The following is a 16,179-nucleotide window of genomic DNA, read 5'->3' on the forward strand; positions in this document are numbered from 1 at the left end:
CTTGGAAGGAACCATGTATCTGGAGGGGGAGGGGGAGCACTGAGGGGGGCTTGGAAGGAACCATGTATCTGGAGGGGGAGCACTGAGGGGGCTTGGAAGGAACCATGTATCTGGAGGGGGAGCACTGAGGGGGCTTGGAAGGAACCATGTATCTGGAGGGGGAGCACTGAGGGGGCTTGGAAGGAACCATGTATCTGGAGGGGGAGGGGGAGGGGGAGCACTGAGGGGGCTTGGAAGGAACCATGTATCTGGAGGGGGAGGGGGAGCACTGAGGGGGCTTGGAAGGAACCATGTATCTGGAGGGGGGGTAGAATTTCAGGCAGGATTTGGCAGCGGAGGGAGAAGCAGTATAAAAGGGGAACACGGAGGTAACACTTATAAAGCTGATAAAGGGGAGAAAGGAAAGAACATGGGTAGAGGGGGAGATGCAGGGTGACTGGAAGTGATAAAAGATAAAGCCAGAGCTGAGGAAAGGATCAGAAAACAAGACGTTTAGGACCGTGCAGAAGATCCAGCAGGTATTACAGATACAGCAGCTGAGGACACTGGGTCTCAGGGAGGTAACTTATGGCTGACAGGAGACAGTGATGTTATCAGCCTGATGTCTGCGCGGGGAGGGAGAGGTCTGGTGTGTATCACACAGCTCCTCCCCTTACATCCGGGAACATCCATCCTCTCACAGTTAACCCTGTAATGCCCGTGCCTGCTTCCTGACAAGCAGCTGTGTTTATCTGCATTCAGCTTAAGGGCTTCATTTTTAATAGTTGTTATATATGGGAGATATTATATATATAGGGGACATATGAGGGAGATATTATATATATAGAGAGGATATAGGGCGCGTTGCCATGGTTTCAGAATACACAGCAGGCAGAGGCTCCGCCCCCTCACACATGTCTCTGTCACATGACTCTGATGTCACCTCGCTTTGAGCTGCTGAATTCCAGCCTCGATCGGTGAGAAATCCCGAAACCCTCAGACCCCCCCCGTCCCCTATGTGCAGGGTATGTGTGAGACCCCCGTCCTCTATGTGCAGGGTATGTGTGAGACCCCCGTCCCCTATGTGCAGGGTATGTGTGAGACCCCCGTCCCCTATGTGCAGGGTATGTGTGAGACCCCCGTCCCCTATGTGCAGGGTATGTGTGAGACCCCCATCCTCTATGTGCAGGGTATGTGTGAGAGACCCCCGTCCTCTATGTGCAGGGTATGTGTGAGACCCCCGTCCCCTATGTGCAGGGTATGTGTGTGAGACCCCCGTCCCCTATGTGCAGGGTATGTGTGAGACCCCCGTCCTCTATGTGCAGGGTATGTGTGAGACCCCCGTCCTCTATGTGCAGGGTATGTGTGAGACCCCCGTCCTCTATGTGCAGGGTATGTGTGAGACCCCCGTCCCCTATGTGCAGGGTATGTGTGTGAGACCCCCGTCCCCTATGTGCAGGGTATGTGTGAGACCCCCGTCCCCTATGTGCAGGGTATGTGTGAGACCCCCGTCCCCTATGTGCAGGGTATGTGTGAGACCCCCGTCCCCTATGTGCAGGGTATGTGTGAGAGACCCCCGTCCCCTATGTGCAGGGTATGTGTGTGACCCCCGTCCCCTATGTGCAGGGTATGTGTGTGAGACCCCCGTCCCCTATGTGCAGGGTATGTGTGAGACCCCCGTCCTCTATGTGCAGGGTATGTGTGAGACCCCCGTCCCCTATGTGCAGGGTATGTGTGTGAGACCCCCGTCCCCTATGTGCAGGGTATGTGTGAGACCCCCGTCCCCTATGTGCAGGGTATGTGTGAGACCCCCGTCCCCTATGTGCAGGGTATGTGTGAGACCCCCGTCCCCTATGTGCAGGGTATGTGTGAGAGACCCCCGTCCCCTATGTGCAGGGTATGTGTGAGACCCCCGTCCCCTATGTGCAGGGTATGTGTGAGAGACCCCCGTCCCCTATGTGCAGGGTATGTGTGTGACCCCCGTCCCCTATGTGCAGGGTATGTGTGTGAGACCCCCGTCCCCTATGTGCAGGGTATGTGTGAGACCCCCGTCCCCTATGTGCAGGGTATGTGTGAGACCCCCGTCCCCTATGTGCAGGGTATGTGTGAGACCCCCGTCCCCTATGTGCAGGGTATGTGTGTGACCCCCGTCCCCTATGTGCAGGGTATGTGTGAGACCCCCGTCCTCTATGTGCAGGGTATGTGTGAGACCCCCGTCCTCTATGTGCAGGGTATGTGTGAGACCCCCGTCCTCTATGTGCAGGGTATGTGTGTGAGTCCCCCGTCCCCTATGTGCAGGGTATGTGTGTGAGTCCCCCGTCCCCTATGTGCAGGGTATGTGTGTGAGACCCCCGTCCCCTATGTGCAGGGTATGTGTGTGACCCCCGTCCCCTATGTGCAGGGTATGTGTGAGACCCCCGTCCTCTATGTGCAGGGTATGTGTGTGAGACCCCCGTCCCCTATGTGCAGGGTATGCGTGAGACCCCCGTCCTCTATGTGCAGGGTATGTGTGAGACCCCCGTCCCCTATGTGCAGGGTATGTGTGAGAGACCCCCGTCCTCTATGTGCAGGGTATGTGTGAGACCCCCGTCCCCTATGTGCAGGGTATGTGTGAGACCCCCGTCCCCTATGTGCAGGGTATGTGTGAGACCCCCGTCCCCTATGTGCAGGGTATGTGTGAGACCCCCGTCCCCTATGTGCAGGGTATGTGTGTGACCCCCGTCCCCTATGTGCAGGGTATGTGTGAGAGACCCCCGTCCTCTATGTGCAGGGTATGTGTCAGACCCCCGTCCCCTATGTGCAGGGTATGTGTGAGAGACCCCCGTCCTCTATGTGCAGGGTATGTGTGAGACCCCCGTCCCCTATGTGCAGGGTATGTGTGAGAGACCCCCGTCCTCTATGTGCAGGGTATGTGAGAGACCCCCGTCCTCTATGTGCAGGGTATGTGTGAGACCCCCGTCCCCTATGTGCAGGGTATGTGTGAGAGACCCCCGTCCTCTATGTGCAGGGTATGTGTGAGAACCCCGTCCCCTATGTGCAGGGTATGTGTGAGAGACCCCCGTCCTCTATGTGCAGGGTATGTGTGAGACCCCCGTCCCCTATGTGCAGGGTATGTGTGAGACCCCCGTCCCCTATGTGCAGGGTATGTGTGAGACCCCCGTCCCCTATGTGCAGGGTATGTGTGAGACCCCCGTCCCCTATGTGCAGGGTATGTGTGAGAGACCCCCGTCCTCTATGTGCAGGGTATGTGAGAGACCCCCGTCCTCTATGTGCAGGGTATGTGTGAGACCCCCGTCCCCTATGTGCAGGGTATGTGTGAGAGACCCCCGTCCTCTATGTGCAGGGTATGTGTGAGACCCCCGTCCCCTATGTGCAGGGTATGTGTGAGAGACCCCCGTCCTCTATGTGCAGGGTATGTGTGAGACCCCCGTCCCCTATGTGCAGGGTATGTGTGAGACCCCCGTCCCCTATGTGCAGGGTATGTGTGAGAGACCCCCGTCCTCTATGTGCAGGGTATGTGTGAGAGACCCCCGTCCTCTATGTGCAGGGTATGTGAGAGACCCCCGTCCTCTATGTGCAGGGTATGTGTGAGACCCCCGTCCCCTATGTGCAGGGTATGTGTGAGAGACCCCCGTCCCCTATGTGCAGGTTATGTGTGAGACCCCCGTCCCCTATGTGCAGGGTATGTGTGAGAGACCCCCGTCCCCTATGTGCAGGGTATGTGTGAGACCCCCGTCCCCTATGTGCAGGGTATGTGTGAGACCCCCGTCCCCTATGTGCAGGGTATGTGTGAGACCCCCGTCCTCTATGTGCAGGGTATGTGTGAGAGACCCCCGTCCTCTATGTGCAGGGTATGTGTGAGACCCCCGTCCCCTATGTGCAGGGTATGTGTGAGACCCCCGTCCCCTATGTGCAGGGTATGTGTGAGACCCCCGTCCCCTATGTGCAGGGTATGTGTGAGACCCCCGTCCCCTATGTGCAGGGTATGTGTGAGACCCCCGTCCCCTATGTGCAGGGTATGTGTGTGACCCCCGTCCCCTATGTGCAGGGTATGTGTGAGAGACCCCCGTCCTCTATGTGCAGGGTATGTGTCAGACCCCCGTCCCCTATGTGCAGGGTATGTGTGTGAGACCCCCGTCCTCTATGTGCAGGGTATGTGTGAGACCCCCGTCCCCTATGTGCAGGGTGTGTGTGAGAGACCCCCGTCCTCTATGTGCAGGGTATGTGAGAGACCCCCGTCCTCTATGTGCAGGGTATGTGTGAGACCCCCGTCCCCTATGTGCAGGGTGTCACGACTGTAGTGGGTGTTTGACTGGTAGAAGGTACCTGCTGTTGTTGGCGCAACTCAGAGGAAGGCGCGGAGTCTAACGTGCCCCTGGTATTCACCAGGAACCCCCGCAAGGAAGTATGGACTCCGCTGCAGGGACACGCAGGTCGCGGTCCTTCCTAGAGTCCACAGCGAGATACAAGGGAGTGTCAGACAGGCCGGTTCGGCAACGTTCAAGTAGAGGAGGTACCAAGGGGAAATCCAGAAGAATGGTCAGGCAAGCCGGGTCGGTAATCTACAGGGAGCGCAGTACAAGGCAGAATCCAGATAGGGGTGGTCAAACGGTCCGGGTCAAAAGGGTCACAGGCAGCACGAGGAAGGTCAGGAACAATATAGCAACTGGTACACAGAAACGCTGGAGGCAGGAAGACCTGATACTCTGGCACTGGTAGGAGGGCCAGAGAAGGTTTAAATACTGGAGTGCTCCAATAGAATCAGCGCTGCAGCGCTGTCATCCTCAGCGCCGGGAATCACTATAGCGTCCCGTTGCCTAGCAACGGGTCGCGCTGTCTGCAGAGGTCAGGCGGCCGAGGATCCGGAAATGACGCGTCTGGTTGCCTAGCAACCAGACGCGCGATCATACAGTCAGGCGGCCGTGCGGACGGCGCCTGACAGTATACCCTCCTCTTCCTCCTCCTGTTTGAAGGAACTTCTTGAGAATTCTAGGAGCGTGAAGGTCCTGTTTGTCCACCCATGATCTCTCCTCTGAGCCAAATCCTTTCCAATGGACCAGAAATTGCTGTTTGCCACGAAGAATGCGAGAAGCCAAGATCCGACTGACTTCGAATTCAGTTCCAGAAGAGGTTTGTATTGGTGGGGGACGACCGGGAGGTCGATAGAATTTATTGAGTACCAGTGGTCGTAGTAATGAGACATGAAAAGTATTATGACATCTCAGAGAAGGAGGAAGTTTCAATTTGAAGCATACAGGATTAATGACTTGCATGATGGTGTACGGGCCAATAAATCGAGGAGCCATCTTCATAGAAGGGACCTTTAGTCTTAGGTCCCGGGTGGATAGCCATACCTGGTCTCCCACCTTTAAGAGAGGAGTGGCCCTCCGATGACGATCTGCAAAGATCTTGTGATGCTGAGTAGCCTTGAGTAAAGCCGTTTTAGTCTTAGCCCAAATGAGAGAAAATTCCCGATAAAGAGTATCTACAGCTGGGACCGGTGAAGAGGACACTGGAAAAGGATCCGGAAACACAGGGTGACTTCCGTATACAATAAAGAACGGAGAGAATCCGGTAGACTCATGAATGTGTTGATTATGGGAGAACTCCGCCCAAGGAAGGAATTGAGACCATTTATTCTGGTTGTCGGAGGTAAAACAGCGGAGGAATGTCTCGAGATCCTGATTGATTCGCTCCGTCTGTCCGTTGGTTTGCGGATGGTATCCCGAAGAGAATTTCAATTCTATGTTTACTCTCTTACAAAAGGTTCTCCAAAACTGGGATGTAAATTGGACTCCGCGGTCCGAAATGATCTCCTTCGGGCACCCATGTAGTCTGAATATCTCCTTGATAAAGATATCTGCCAGACGACTGGCCGTGGGCAGTCCAGTTAGAGGAATAAAATGTGCCATCTTCGAAAATCGATCAATAACCACCCAGATAGTGGTAAACCCTGCACTGAGGGGTAGGTCTGTGATAAAATCCATGGCCACACTTTCCCAAGGAGCATCGGGGATAGGAAGTGGACGAAGAAGGCCTGCCGGGACTCTTCTACAAGTTTTGTGTTGAGCACAGGTAGTGCAGGAAGCAATAAATCTCTCAACATCGGCACGTACATTAGGCCACCAGAAGCGTCGGCAAAGCAGCGATGTAGTCTTCTTTATTCCAGCATGGCCGGCAATGCGGGATGAATGAGCCCACTGCAAGGTCTTGAATCGGAGATGGGGTTCCACAAATGACCGGCCTGGAGGAGGAGAGGACGTTTTGGTCCTAGTAAGGGCTACGATATTAGAAGGATCAATAATATGCTGCGGAACCAATGGTCTTAAACGATCGGAATCGTCAAATGAGCGAGATAATGCATCAGCACGTCCATTCTTGGCTCCCGGGCAGAATGTGAGCTTCATGTCAAATCGAGCAAAGAAGGATGCCCAGCGGGCTTGCCGAGGATTAAGGCAACGAGCCTCTTGAATGAACACTAGATTCCGATGGTCGGTAAACACAGTAACAGGAAATATAGCCCCCTCCAACAGATGTCGCCACTCCTCCAGAGCCGCCTTGATGGCCAGTAATTCCTTGTCCCCTATTCCATAATTACATTCGCTTGGAAGAAATCGTCTGGAGAAAAACCCACACGGGTTGTGTGAGCCAGCCGGAGACTCTTGAAAAAGCACCGCCCCAATGCCTACTGAGGATGCATCTACCTCTAGGAAAAAAGGTCGTTCTTGATCTGGCTGGGACAGAACTGGGGCTGAAGAGAATGCTTTCTTTAACGTTATGAAGGCAGACATGGCCTCCGAAGACCAGACCCTAGGGTTGGCAGTCTTCCTGGTTAACGCTGTAATGGGGGCTATAATGGTGGAGAATCCCTGAATAAATTGGCGATAATAGTTTGCAAAGCCGATGAACCTTTGAATAGCTTTAAGGCCTTGTGGCTGAGGCCAGTCCAGAATAGCTGACACCTTGGAGGGATCCATACAAAGACCTTGACCCGACACGATGAAACCAAGAAAAGATACCTGACTAATCTCAAACACACATTTCTCCAGCTTGCAATAGAGGTGATGTTCCCGAAGTCTGCGTAAGACCTCCTTTACTTGTTCCCGATGAGTCTTCAGATCTTTAGAAAATATTAATATATCGTCTAGATATACTACCACAGAAGTGTATAACAGGTCATGAAAGATATCGTTAACGAAGGTTTGGAAGATGGCTGGGGCGTTGCAGAGGCCGAAGGGCATCACCAGGTACTCGAAATGTCCATCTCTGGTGTTAAAGGCCGTTTTCCATTCGTCTCCTTCTTTGATGCGAATCAAATTATAGGCCCCACGGAGATCTAGTTTGGAAAAGATTTGAGATCCACTGAGTTTGTCAAAGAGGTCGGAGATGAGAGGTAGTGGATATCGATTTTTGACAGTGATGCGGTTGAGAGGACGATAATCAATACAAGGCCGAAGAGACCCATCCTTCTTCTTAACAAAAAAAAACCCTGCACCCGCTGGGGAAGTAGATTTGCGGATAAATCCCCGTTTCAGGTTTTCTGAAATATATTGAGACATGGCTGACGTCTCTGGACGAGATAAAGGGTAGGTCCGCCCTTTGGGGATGGGTTGGTCAGGAGATAAAACAATAGCGCAATCCCAGGGACGATGGGGAGGCAAGATCTCCGCTTCCACTTTACTGAATACATCCTGGAATTCCATATAAGCCTCAGGAAGGTGGGTTAGCTCGGAATGAGCCATTACTTGACATTTAGGAGGCAAGACTCTAGACAAACATTCAAAGCGACATCCTTCACCCCACGACATAACTTGAGCGTGGTCCCAATCCATCTGAGGAGAATGTCTTCTCAGCCATGGTAACCCCAAGATGAGGGGATTAATGGACCTCGGCAACACCAAAAGTTGGATAATTTCGCTGTGAAGTACTCCTACCCTCAACCGAACAGGAGAAGTCACGGATGAGATGGAGCCGTGAGTGACACGACTTCCGTCGACTGCCGTCAGAGATAACGGTTGGGGCAACGGGTTCAGAGGTATCTGGAGCTGCGAAGCTAGATCCGCCGAAATGAAGTTCCCGGAGGAGCCGGAGTCCACAAAGGCCGTGGTGGAAAAGGTACCCTTGGGGGTGCTCAGGATGACAGCCATCTGAAATTCTGGAGAATTTTCTTTAGAATAGGGAGCAACTGTGGATTCTCCTAAAACGGCCTCCCCGCCACCATTTAGGAGGAAGAGTTTCCCGGTTTCTTGGGACAAACTCTTAGCAGGTGTCCCGGATCTCCACAATACAGACACAGGCGTTGTTTGAAGCGTCTCTCCCTCTCTTCAAGGGATAATTTAGAGCGTCCTACTTGCATTGGTTCGTCCACTGGCAGGATGGGATTTTGGAACTGGGGTGCTAGCCGTGGTATGAACCGTTTGCCAGGAGAGCGTTCCTGCGTGCGCTCTTGGTAACGCAAATCCACCTTTATGCACATGGAGATGAGAGAATCTAACTCAGCCGGGAGTTCTCTGGAAATTAACTCATCCTTAATCCGATCCACCAGACCTTGCCAAAAGGTTGCCACCAGTGCTTCATTATTCCATTTTAACTCGGAAGCCAGGGTTCGGAATTGAACTGCGTATTGCCCTACGGACAGGTCACCTTGGCGGAGGTTTAACAAGCTGGTAGCTGCCGAAGCAACTCTTCCGGGATCATCGAAGACTTTCCTGAAAGCTTCAATGAAAGAGTTGGAGTTATGAAGAAGTGGACCCCCTTGTTCCCATAAAGGTGAGGCCCAGGCAAGGGCTTGACCACTGAGGAGGGAGATGAGAAAAGCTACTTTGGTGCGTTCTGAAGAAAAGGCCCCTGGGTTGCACTCAAATTGGATGGCACATTGGTTCAGAAAGCCCCTGCACTTCTTGGGATCACCGTCAAACTTTTCGGGTGTCGGGATGCGTACACCGGAGGCCGCTGTAGAGACCGTAACCACACTGGATGCTGTGGATGCCGCAGAGGTTATGGCTGGTGTAGCGGGTGCAGCATTCTGAAATGTATCGAAGCGGGTAGCAATCCCTTGGACACATTGTAGAAGATGCGCTTGGGCTGCTTCTTGTTGCTCCACACGTTGGGCCAAATGCAGGAGTAGGTCACGAGCAGACGGTTCACCAGACCCCTCCGTTGTCATGGCCAGAGTATACTGTCACGACTGTAGTGGGTGTTTGACTGGTAGAAGGTACCTGCTGTTGTTGGCGCAACTCAGAGGAAGGCGCGGAGTCTAACGTGCCCCTGGTATTCACCAGGAACCCCCGCAAGGAAGTATGGACTCCGCTGCAGGGACACGCAGGTCGCGGTCCTTCCTAGAGTCCACAGCGAGATACAAGGGAGTGTCAGACAGGCCGGTTCGGCAACGTTCAAGTAGAGGAGGTACCAAGGGGAAATCCAGAAGAATGGTCAGGCAAGCCGGGTCGGTAATCTACAGGGAGCGCAGTACAAGGCAGAATCCAGATAGGGGTGGTCAAACGGTCCGGGTCAAAAGGGTCACAGGCAGCACGAGGAAGGTCAGGAACAATATAGCAACTGGTACACAGAAACGCTGGAGGCAGGAAGACCTGATACTCTGGCACTGGTAGGAGGGCCAGAGAAGGTTTAAATACTGGAGTGCTCCAATAGAATCAGCGCTGCAGCGCTGTCATCCTCAGCGCCGGGAATCACTATAGCGTCCCGTTGCCTAGCAACGGGTCGCGCTGTCTGCAGAGGTCAGGCGGCCGAGGATCCGGAAATGACGCGTCTGGTTGCCTAGCAACCAGACGCGCGATCATACAGTCAGGCGGCCGTGCGGACGGCGCCTGACACAGGGTATGTGTGAGAGACCCCCGTCCTCTATGTGCAGGGTATGTGTGAGACCCCCGTCCCCTATGTGCAGGGTATGTGTGAGAGACCCCCGTCCTCTATGTGCAGGGTATGTGTGAGACCCCCGTCCCCTATGTGCAGGGTATGTGTGAGACCCCCGTCCCCTATGTGCAGGGTATGTGTGAGACCCCCGTCCCCTATGTGCAGGGTATGTGTGAGAGACCCCCGTCCTCTATGTGCAGGGTATGTGAGAGACCCCCGTCCTCTATGTGCAGGGTATGTGTGAGACCCCCGTCCCCTATGTGCAGGGTATGTGTGAGAGACCCCCGTCCTCTATGTGCAGGGTATGTGTGAGAGACCCCCGTCCTCTATGTGCAGGGTATGTGTGAGAGACCCCCGTCCTCTATGTGCAGGGTATGTGTGAGAGACCCCCGTCCCCTATGTGCAGGGTATGTGTGAGACCCCCGTCCCCTATGTGCAGGGTATGTGTGAGAGACCCCCGTCCCCTGTGTGCAGGGTATGTGTGAGACCCCCGTCCCCTATGTGCAGGGTATGTGTGTGAGACCCCCGTCCCCTATGTGCAGGGTATGTGTGAGAGACCCCCGTCCTCTATGTGCAGGGTATGTGTGAGACCCCCGTCCCCTATGTGCAGGGTATGTGTGAGACCCCCATCCCCTATGTGCAGGGTATGTGTGAGAGACCCCCGTCCCCTATGTGCAGGGTATGTGTGAGACCCCCGTCCTCTATGTGCAGGGTATGTGTGAGACCCCCGTCCCCTATGTGCAGGGTATGTGTGTGAGACCCCCGTCCCCTATGTGCAGGGTATGTGTGTGAGACCCCCGTCCCCTATGTGCAGGGTATGTGTGAGACCCCCGTCCCCTATATGCAGGGTATGTGTGAGAGACCCCTGTCCCCTGTGTGCAGTGTATGTGTGAGACCCCCGTCCCCTATGTGCAGGGTATGTGTGAGACCCCCGTCCCCTGTGTGCAGGGTATGTGTGAGACCCCCGTCCCCTGTGTGCAGGGTATGTGTGAGAGACCCCCGTCCCCTGTGTGCAGGGTATGTGTGAGACCCCCGTCCCCTATGTGCAGGGTATGTGTGAGACCCCCGTCCCCTATGTGCAGGGTATGTGTGAGAGACCCCCGTCCTCTATGTGCAGGGTATGTGTGTGAGACCCCCGTCCCCTATGTGCAGGGTATGTGTGAGACCCCCGTCCCCTATGTGCAGGGTATGTGTGAGACCCCCGTCCCCTTTGTGCAGGGTATGTGTGAGACCCCCGTCCCCTATTTGCATGTTATGTGTGAGACCCCCGTCCCCTATGTGCAGGGTATGTGTGAGAGACCCCCGTCCCTTATGTGCAGGGTATGTGTCAGACCCCCGTCCCCTATGTGCAGGGTATGTGTGAGAGACCCCTGTCCCCTGTGTGCAGGGTATGTGTGAGACCCCCGTCCTCTATGTGCAGGGTATGTGTGAGAGACCCCTGTCCCCTGTGTGCAGTGTATGTGTGAGAGACCCCCGTCCCCTATGTGCAGGGTATGTGTGAGACCCCCGTCCCCTATGTGCAGGGTATGTGTGAGAGACCCCTGTCCCCTGTGTGCAGGGTATGTGTGAGAGACCCCCGTCCCCTATGTGCAGGGTATGTGTGAGAGACCCCCGTCCCCTTTGTGCAGGGTATGTGTGAGAGACCCCCGTCCCCTATGTGCAGGGTATGTGTGAGAGACCCCCATCCCCTATGTGCAGGGTATGTGTGAGACCCCCGTCCCCTATGCTGAGGGTATGTGTGAGATACCCCCATCCCCTATTTGCATGTTATGTGTGAGAGACCCCTGTCCCCTGTGGGCAGGGTATGTGTGAGACCCCCGTCCCTTATGTGCAGGGTATGTGTGAGACCCCCGTCCCATATGTGCAGGGTATGTGTGAGACCCCCGTCCCCTATGTGCAGGGTATGTGTGAGACCCCCGTCCCCTATGTGCAGGGTATGTGTGAGACCCCCGTCCCCTATGTGCAGGGTATGTGTGAGACCTCCGTCCCCTATGTGCAGGGTATGTGTGAGACCCCCGTCCCCTATGTGCAGGGTATGTGTGAGACCCCCGTCCCCTATGTGCAGGGTATGTGTGAGAGACCCCCGTCCTCTATGTGCAGAGTATGTGTGAGAGACCCCTGTCCCCTGTGTGCAGGGTATGTGTGAGACCCCCGTCCCCTATGTGCAGGGTATGTGTGTGAGACCCCCGTCCCCTATGTGCAGGGTATGTGTGAGACCCCCGTCCCCTATGTGCAGGGTATGTGTCAGACCCCCGTCCCCTATTTGCATGTTATGTGTGAGAGACCCCCGTCCCCTGTGTGCAGGATATGTGTGTCAGACCCCCGTCCCCTTTGTGCAGGGTATGTGTCAGACCCCCGTCCCCTATGCTGAGGGTATGTGTGAGAGACCCCCATCCCCTATTTGCATGTTATGTGTGAGAGACCCCCGTCCCCTGTGTGCAGGGTATGTGTGAGACCCCCGTCCCCTATGTGCAGGGTATGTGTGAGACCCCCGTCCCCTATGTGCAGGGTATGTGTGAGACCTCCGTCCCCTATGTGCAGGGTATGTGTGAGACCCCCGTCCCCTATGTGCAGGGTATGTGTGAGACCCCCGTCCCCTATGTGCAGGGTATGTGTGAGAGACCCCCGTCCTCTATGTGCAGAGTATGTGTGAGAGACCCCTGTCCCCTGTGTGCAGGGTATGTGTGAGACCCCCGTCCCCTATGTGCAGGGTATGTGTGTGAGACCCCCGTCCCCTATGTGCAGGGTATGTGTGAGACCCCCGTCCCCTATGTGCAGGGTATGTGTCAGACCCCCGTCCCCTATTTGCATGTTATGTGTGAGAGACCCCCGTCCCCTGTGTGCAGGATATGTGTGTCAGACCCCCGTCCCCTTTGTGCAGGGTATGTGTCAGACCCCCGTCCCCTATGCTGAGGGTATGTGTGAGAGACCCCCATCCCCTATTTGCATGTTATGTGTGAGAGACCCCCGTCCCCTGTGTGCAGGGTATGTGAGAGACCCCCGTCCCCTGTGTGCAGGGTATGTGTGAGACCCCCGTCCCCTGTGTGCAGGGTATGTGTGAGACCCCCGTCCCCTATGTGCAGGGTATGTGTGAGAGACCCCCGTCCCCTATTTGCATGTTATGTGTCAGAGAACCCCTTCCCCTATGTAGAGACGCTGATCCTCATCCCCTATATACAGTATATATGTCAGAAGCATGCAAGCATTTCACTGATATGCAGTATAGATGTGAGAGACCACAATACCCGTTCCTATATACAGTGTATGTCAGAGACACACACACACACACATTTCCCCTATAAACATTTTATATATGTCAGAGACCCTGTCACTTATATACAGTATGAAACTCTGGTCAATGTCCCTTATATATAGTTTTTATTTCAGAGTCATCTATATACAAATTATATGTCAGAAACCCCAATACCTGTCTCCTATATGCAGTATTTATATCAGAGACCCTGACGACTGTGCTCTATACAGTGTATATACTTTAGAAACCATGGTCCTTGCCCCCTATATATAGTATATATCCCACTACACTACATGGCCAAACGTATGTGGGCACCCAAACATCACATCCTTATGTACTTTTTGAACATCACATTCCAAAACCAAGGGTATTCATATGAAGCTGCCCCCCTCCCCTCCCCTCCCCTTTGTTGTGGGAATTCGCATCCATTCAGCCACAAGAGCATTTTTGAGGTTGGGCACTGATGTTGGGTAATAGTGGTATCAGGCGCTGATGTTGAGTGTTAAAGCCTGGCTCTCAATTGGTGTTCCAGTTCATCTCACATGTGTTTGTTAGTCTTGAGGTCAGCGCTCTGTGCAGTCAAGTTATTCCACAACAACTCAGGAAACCATTTTTTGATGGACCTCGCTTTGTGCGTAGGGGCATTGTCATGCTGAAGCTAGAAAGGGTCTTCTCCAAACTATTGCCACAAAGTTGGAAGCACACAATTCTCTAGAATATCATTATATGCTGTGACATTAACATTTCCCTTCATTGGAACTAAGGGGCCCAGGCCAAACCCCACACCATTATTCCTTCTCCATCAAACTTTACAGTTGGCAGTACGCACTCGAGTAGGAAGCAATCTCCTGACATTTGCCAAACCCATATTCATCTGCCAGATGGTGAAGTAGGATTTGCTTCTCTAGAGAATGCGTTTCCATTGCTCCAGAATCCGTTGTTTGTGTTATTTACACCACTCCAGCCTTTTGGCATTACTCTTGTGTGCAGCTGCTTGGCCATGGTGACACAATCCATGCAGCTCCTGACAACAGTTATTGTGCTAATGTCGTTTCCAGAGGCAGTTTGGAAGTTTTTTGTGAGTGTTGCAACACTATTTTTACGTGATCAGCACTCGGTGGTTCCTGTCTGTGAGCTCATTCTACTGCTAATGAGTGACTTTTGAAATTGCATTGTTGTATGCTTGATTTTATACACCTGTTAGCAATGGGTGTAGTTCAAATGGCCAAATACACTAATTAGAAGGGGTGTCCACACCGATCACCCACAACAATGAAACCACTGACAAGAGAAGTGAATAACATTGATTATCTCATTACAATGACACCTGTCAAGAGGTGGGATATGATAGACAGTAAGTGAACAGTCAGTTCATGGAGTTGATGTGTTGGAAGCAGGAAAAATGGGCAAGTGTAAGGATCTGAGCGAATTTGACAAGGGCCAAATTGTGATGGTTAGACAAACTGGGTCAGAGCATCTCCAAAACAGCATGTCTTATGGGGTGTTCCCAGTATGCAGTGACTAGTACCTACCAAAAGTGGTCCAATGTAGGACAATCGATGAACTGGTGACAGTGTCTTGGGTGCCCATGGCTCATTGATGTCCTCGGGGAGCGAAGGCTAGCATGTATGGTCCAATCCCACAGAACTACTGTAACAATGATTGCTGTGAATGCTGATAGACAGTTGTCAAACCATGGCCAGTGCAGCCACAGACTGGTCAGAGAGCTCATGGTGACACCTGTCCACCACCGAAAGCTCCTACATTGGGCAAATGATTATCAGAAATGGAGCAATGTAAGAAGGTGGCCTGGTCTGGTCAATCACATTCTCTTTTGCATCATGTGGACAGCCCGGTGCGTGTGCATTGTTCAACTGGGAAAGACATGGCTCCATGATGCCCTGTGGGAATGCAAGCTGGCGAAGGCAGTGTGATGTTCTGGGTCCTAGCATTCATGTAGATGTTATTTTGGTAAATGGTAAATTTGTTTGGGCTTTTTTTTCCCCATCTAGTACATTTATAGTTAACCTCATTAACTTTCTCCCTCATGTCAAAGGGACCCTGCCATTTAGCCAAGAACTTGCTTTCTACTGTGGGTACCAAAATAAGAACTCTGCCCCCCAGGATAAACGTACGTACCTGGGCATTCTAATTACACACCTTCTGTTGAGTTTGTTGGGTCTGTTCCATGAGCAAAGGGCACCACAGGAACAATCCTGTTCTTGCATCTGACATGTTTTCAATAACACTAAGGAGTCGGTTGCCCTTCCCACGTCTTTTTTGCAACATCCAGCAACCCTCTGGGTTATCTCCCATACAACAAACCAAATGGTGAGAGCCCTGTAGAGGACTGAGAAATTTCTCTAATGACCAGTAATAAATATGGCAACAAATAATCCCAGTTTTCCCATCTTTAAACCTTTTTTAGCATGTTTTTTGGAACCTTTCTACCAGACCATCGTTCTCGGGATGGTAATCGGATGTTCTGAGGTGAGCAACCTTAAACAATTTGCACATTTCCTTTGTGATTCTAGACACAATGGGGGTACCTTGGTCAGTCAGTATTTCTTTATGTATTCCCACTTTGCTAAAGACATGCACCAGCTCTAGCTAGTGTCTTGGTTAAGATATTGCGCAAAAGGATTGCCTCAGGATACTGGGAAGCATAATCCATTATCACTAACATATACTGATGCCACTGAGAAGACTTTAACAAAAGCCCAACAAGATCCATGGCTACCCTGTCAAAAGGGACCTTTATAATAGACATGAGCACTAGTGGGCTACTGAAATGGGGTCTGGGAACATGATACTGGCACTCGGAACTGGAAGAACAATATTCCAACACCTCTTTATGCACCCCTGGCCAAAAGAACCACTGTAAAATCCTTTCTTCTGCCCCTAAGTGTCCTGCTGTGATGTGACCGTGAGATAAGTCTAGGGGGTAAATGTATTAATGTCCGGATTCTTCAACTCCGGTGTGTTCAGCGTCTTCGGCGATTAAATTTAAAGCGGCGCTGCATTGTAAAGGGAAGTTTCCCTTTACAATGCAGCGCCGCTTTAAATTTAATCGC

General features: G+C 52.8%; 1 protein-coding gene across 2 annotated transcripts in view; it reads left to right on the forward strand.

Annotated features, from left to right (window-relative positions):
• Window positions 1-348: 348 nt before the first annotated feature.
• The window catches only part of LOC142145061 (phosphofurin acidic cluster sorting protein 2-like), a 158,341-nt gene continuing 142,510 nt past the window's right edge, over window positions 349-16,179 (forward strand). Inside the window, exon 1 of one of the 2 annotated variants that reach the window (XM_075204540.1) lies at window positions 349-518. Coding sequence is in view for 1 of the 2 variants with exons in the window: in XM_075204539.1 (XP_075060640.1) it covers window positions 907-956 (50 nt within the window). In the remaining variant the exon portion in view is untranslated. Of the gene's footprint in view, window positions 519-554; window positions 957-16,179 lie in introns of those variants that run through there. The other variant, XM_075204539.1, reaches the window with a different exon arrangement.

Source organism: Mixophyes fleayi, chromosome 3 (assembly GCF_038048845.1).
Source record: "Mixophyes fleayi isolate aMixFle1 chromosome 3, aMixFle1.hap1, whole genome shotgun sequence".
Classification (NCBI taxonomy): Eukaryota; Metazoa; Chordata; class Amphibia; order Anura; family Limnodynastidae; genus Mixophyes; species Mixophyes fleayi.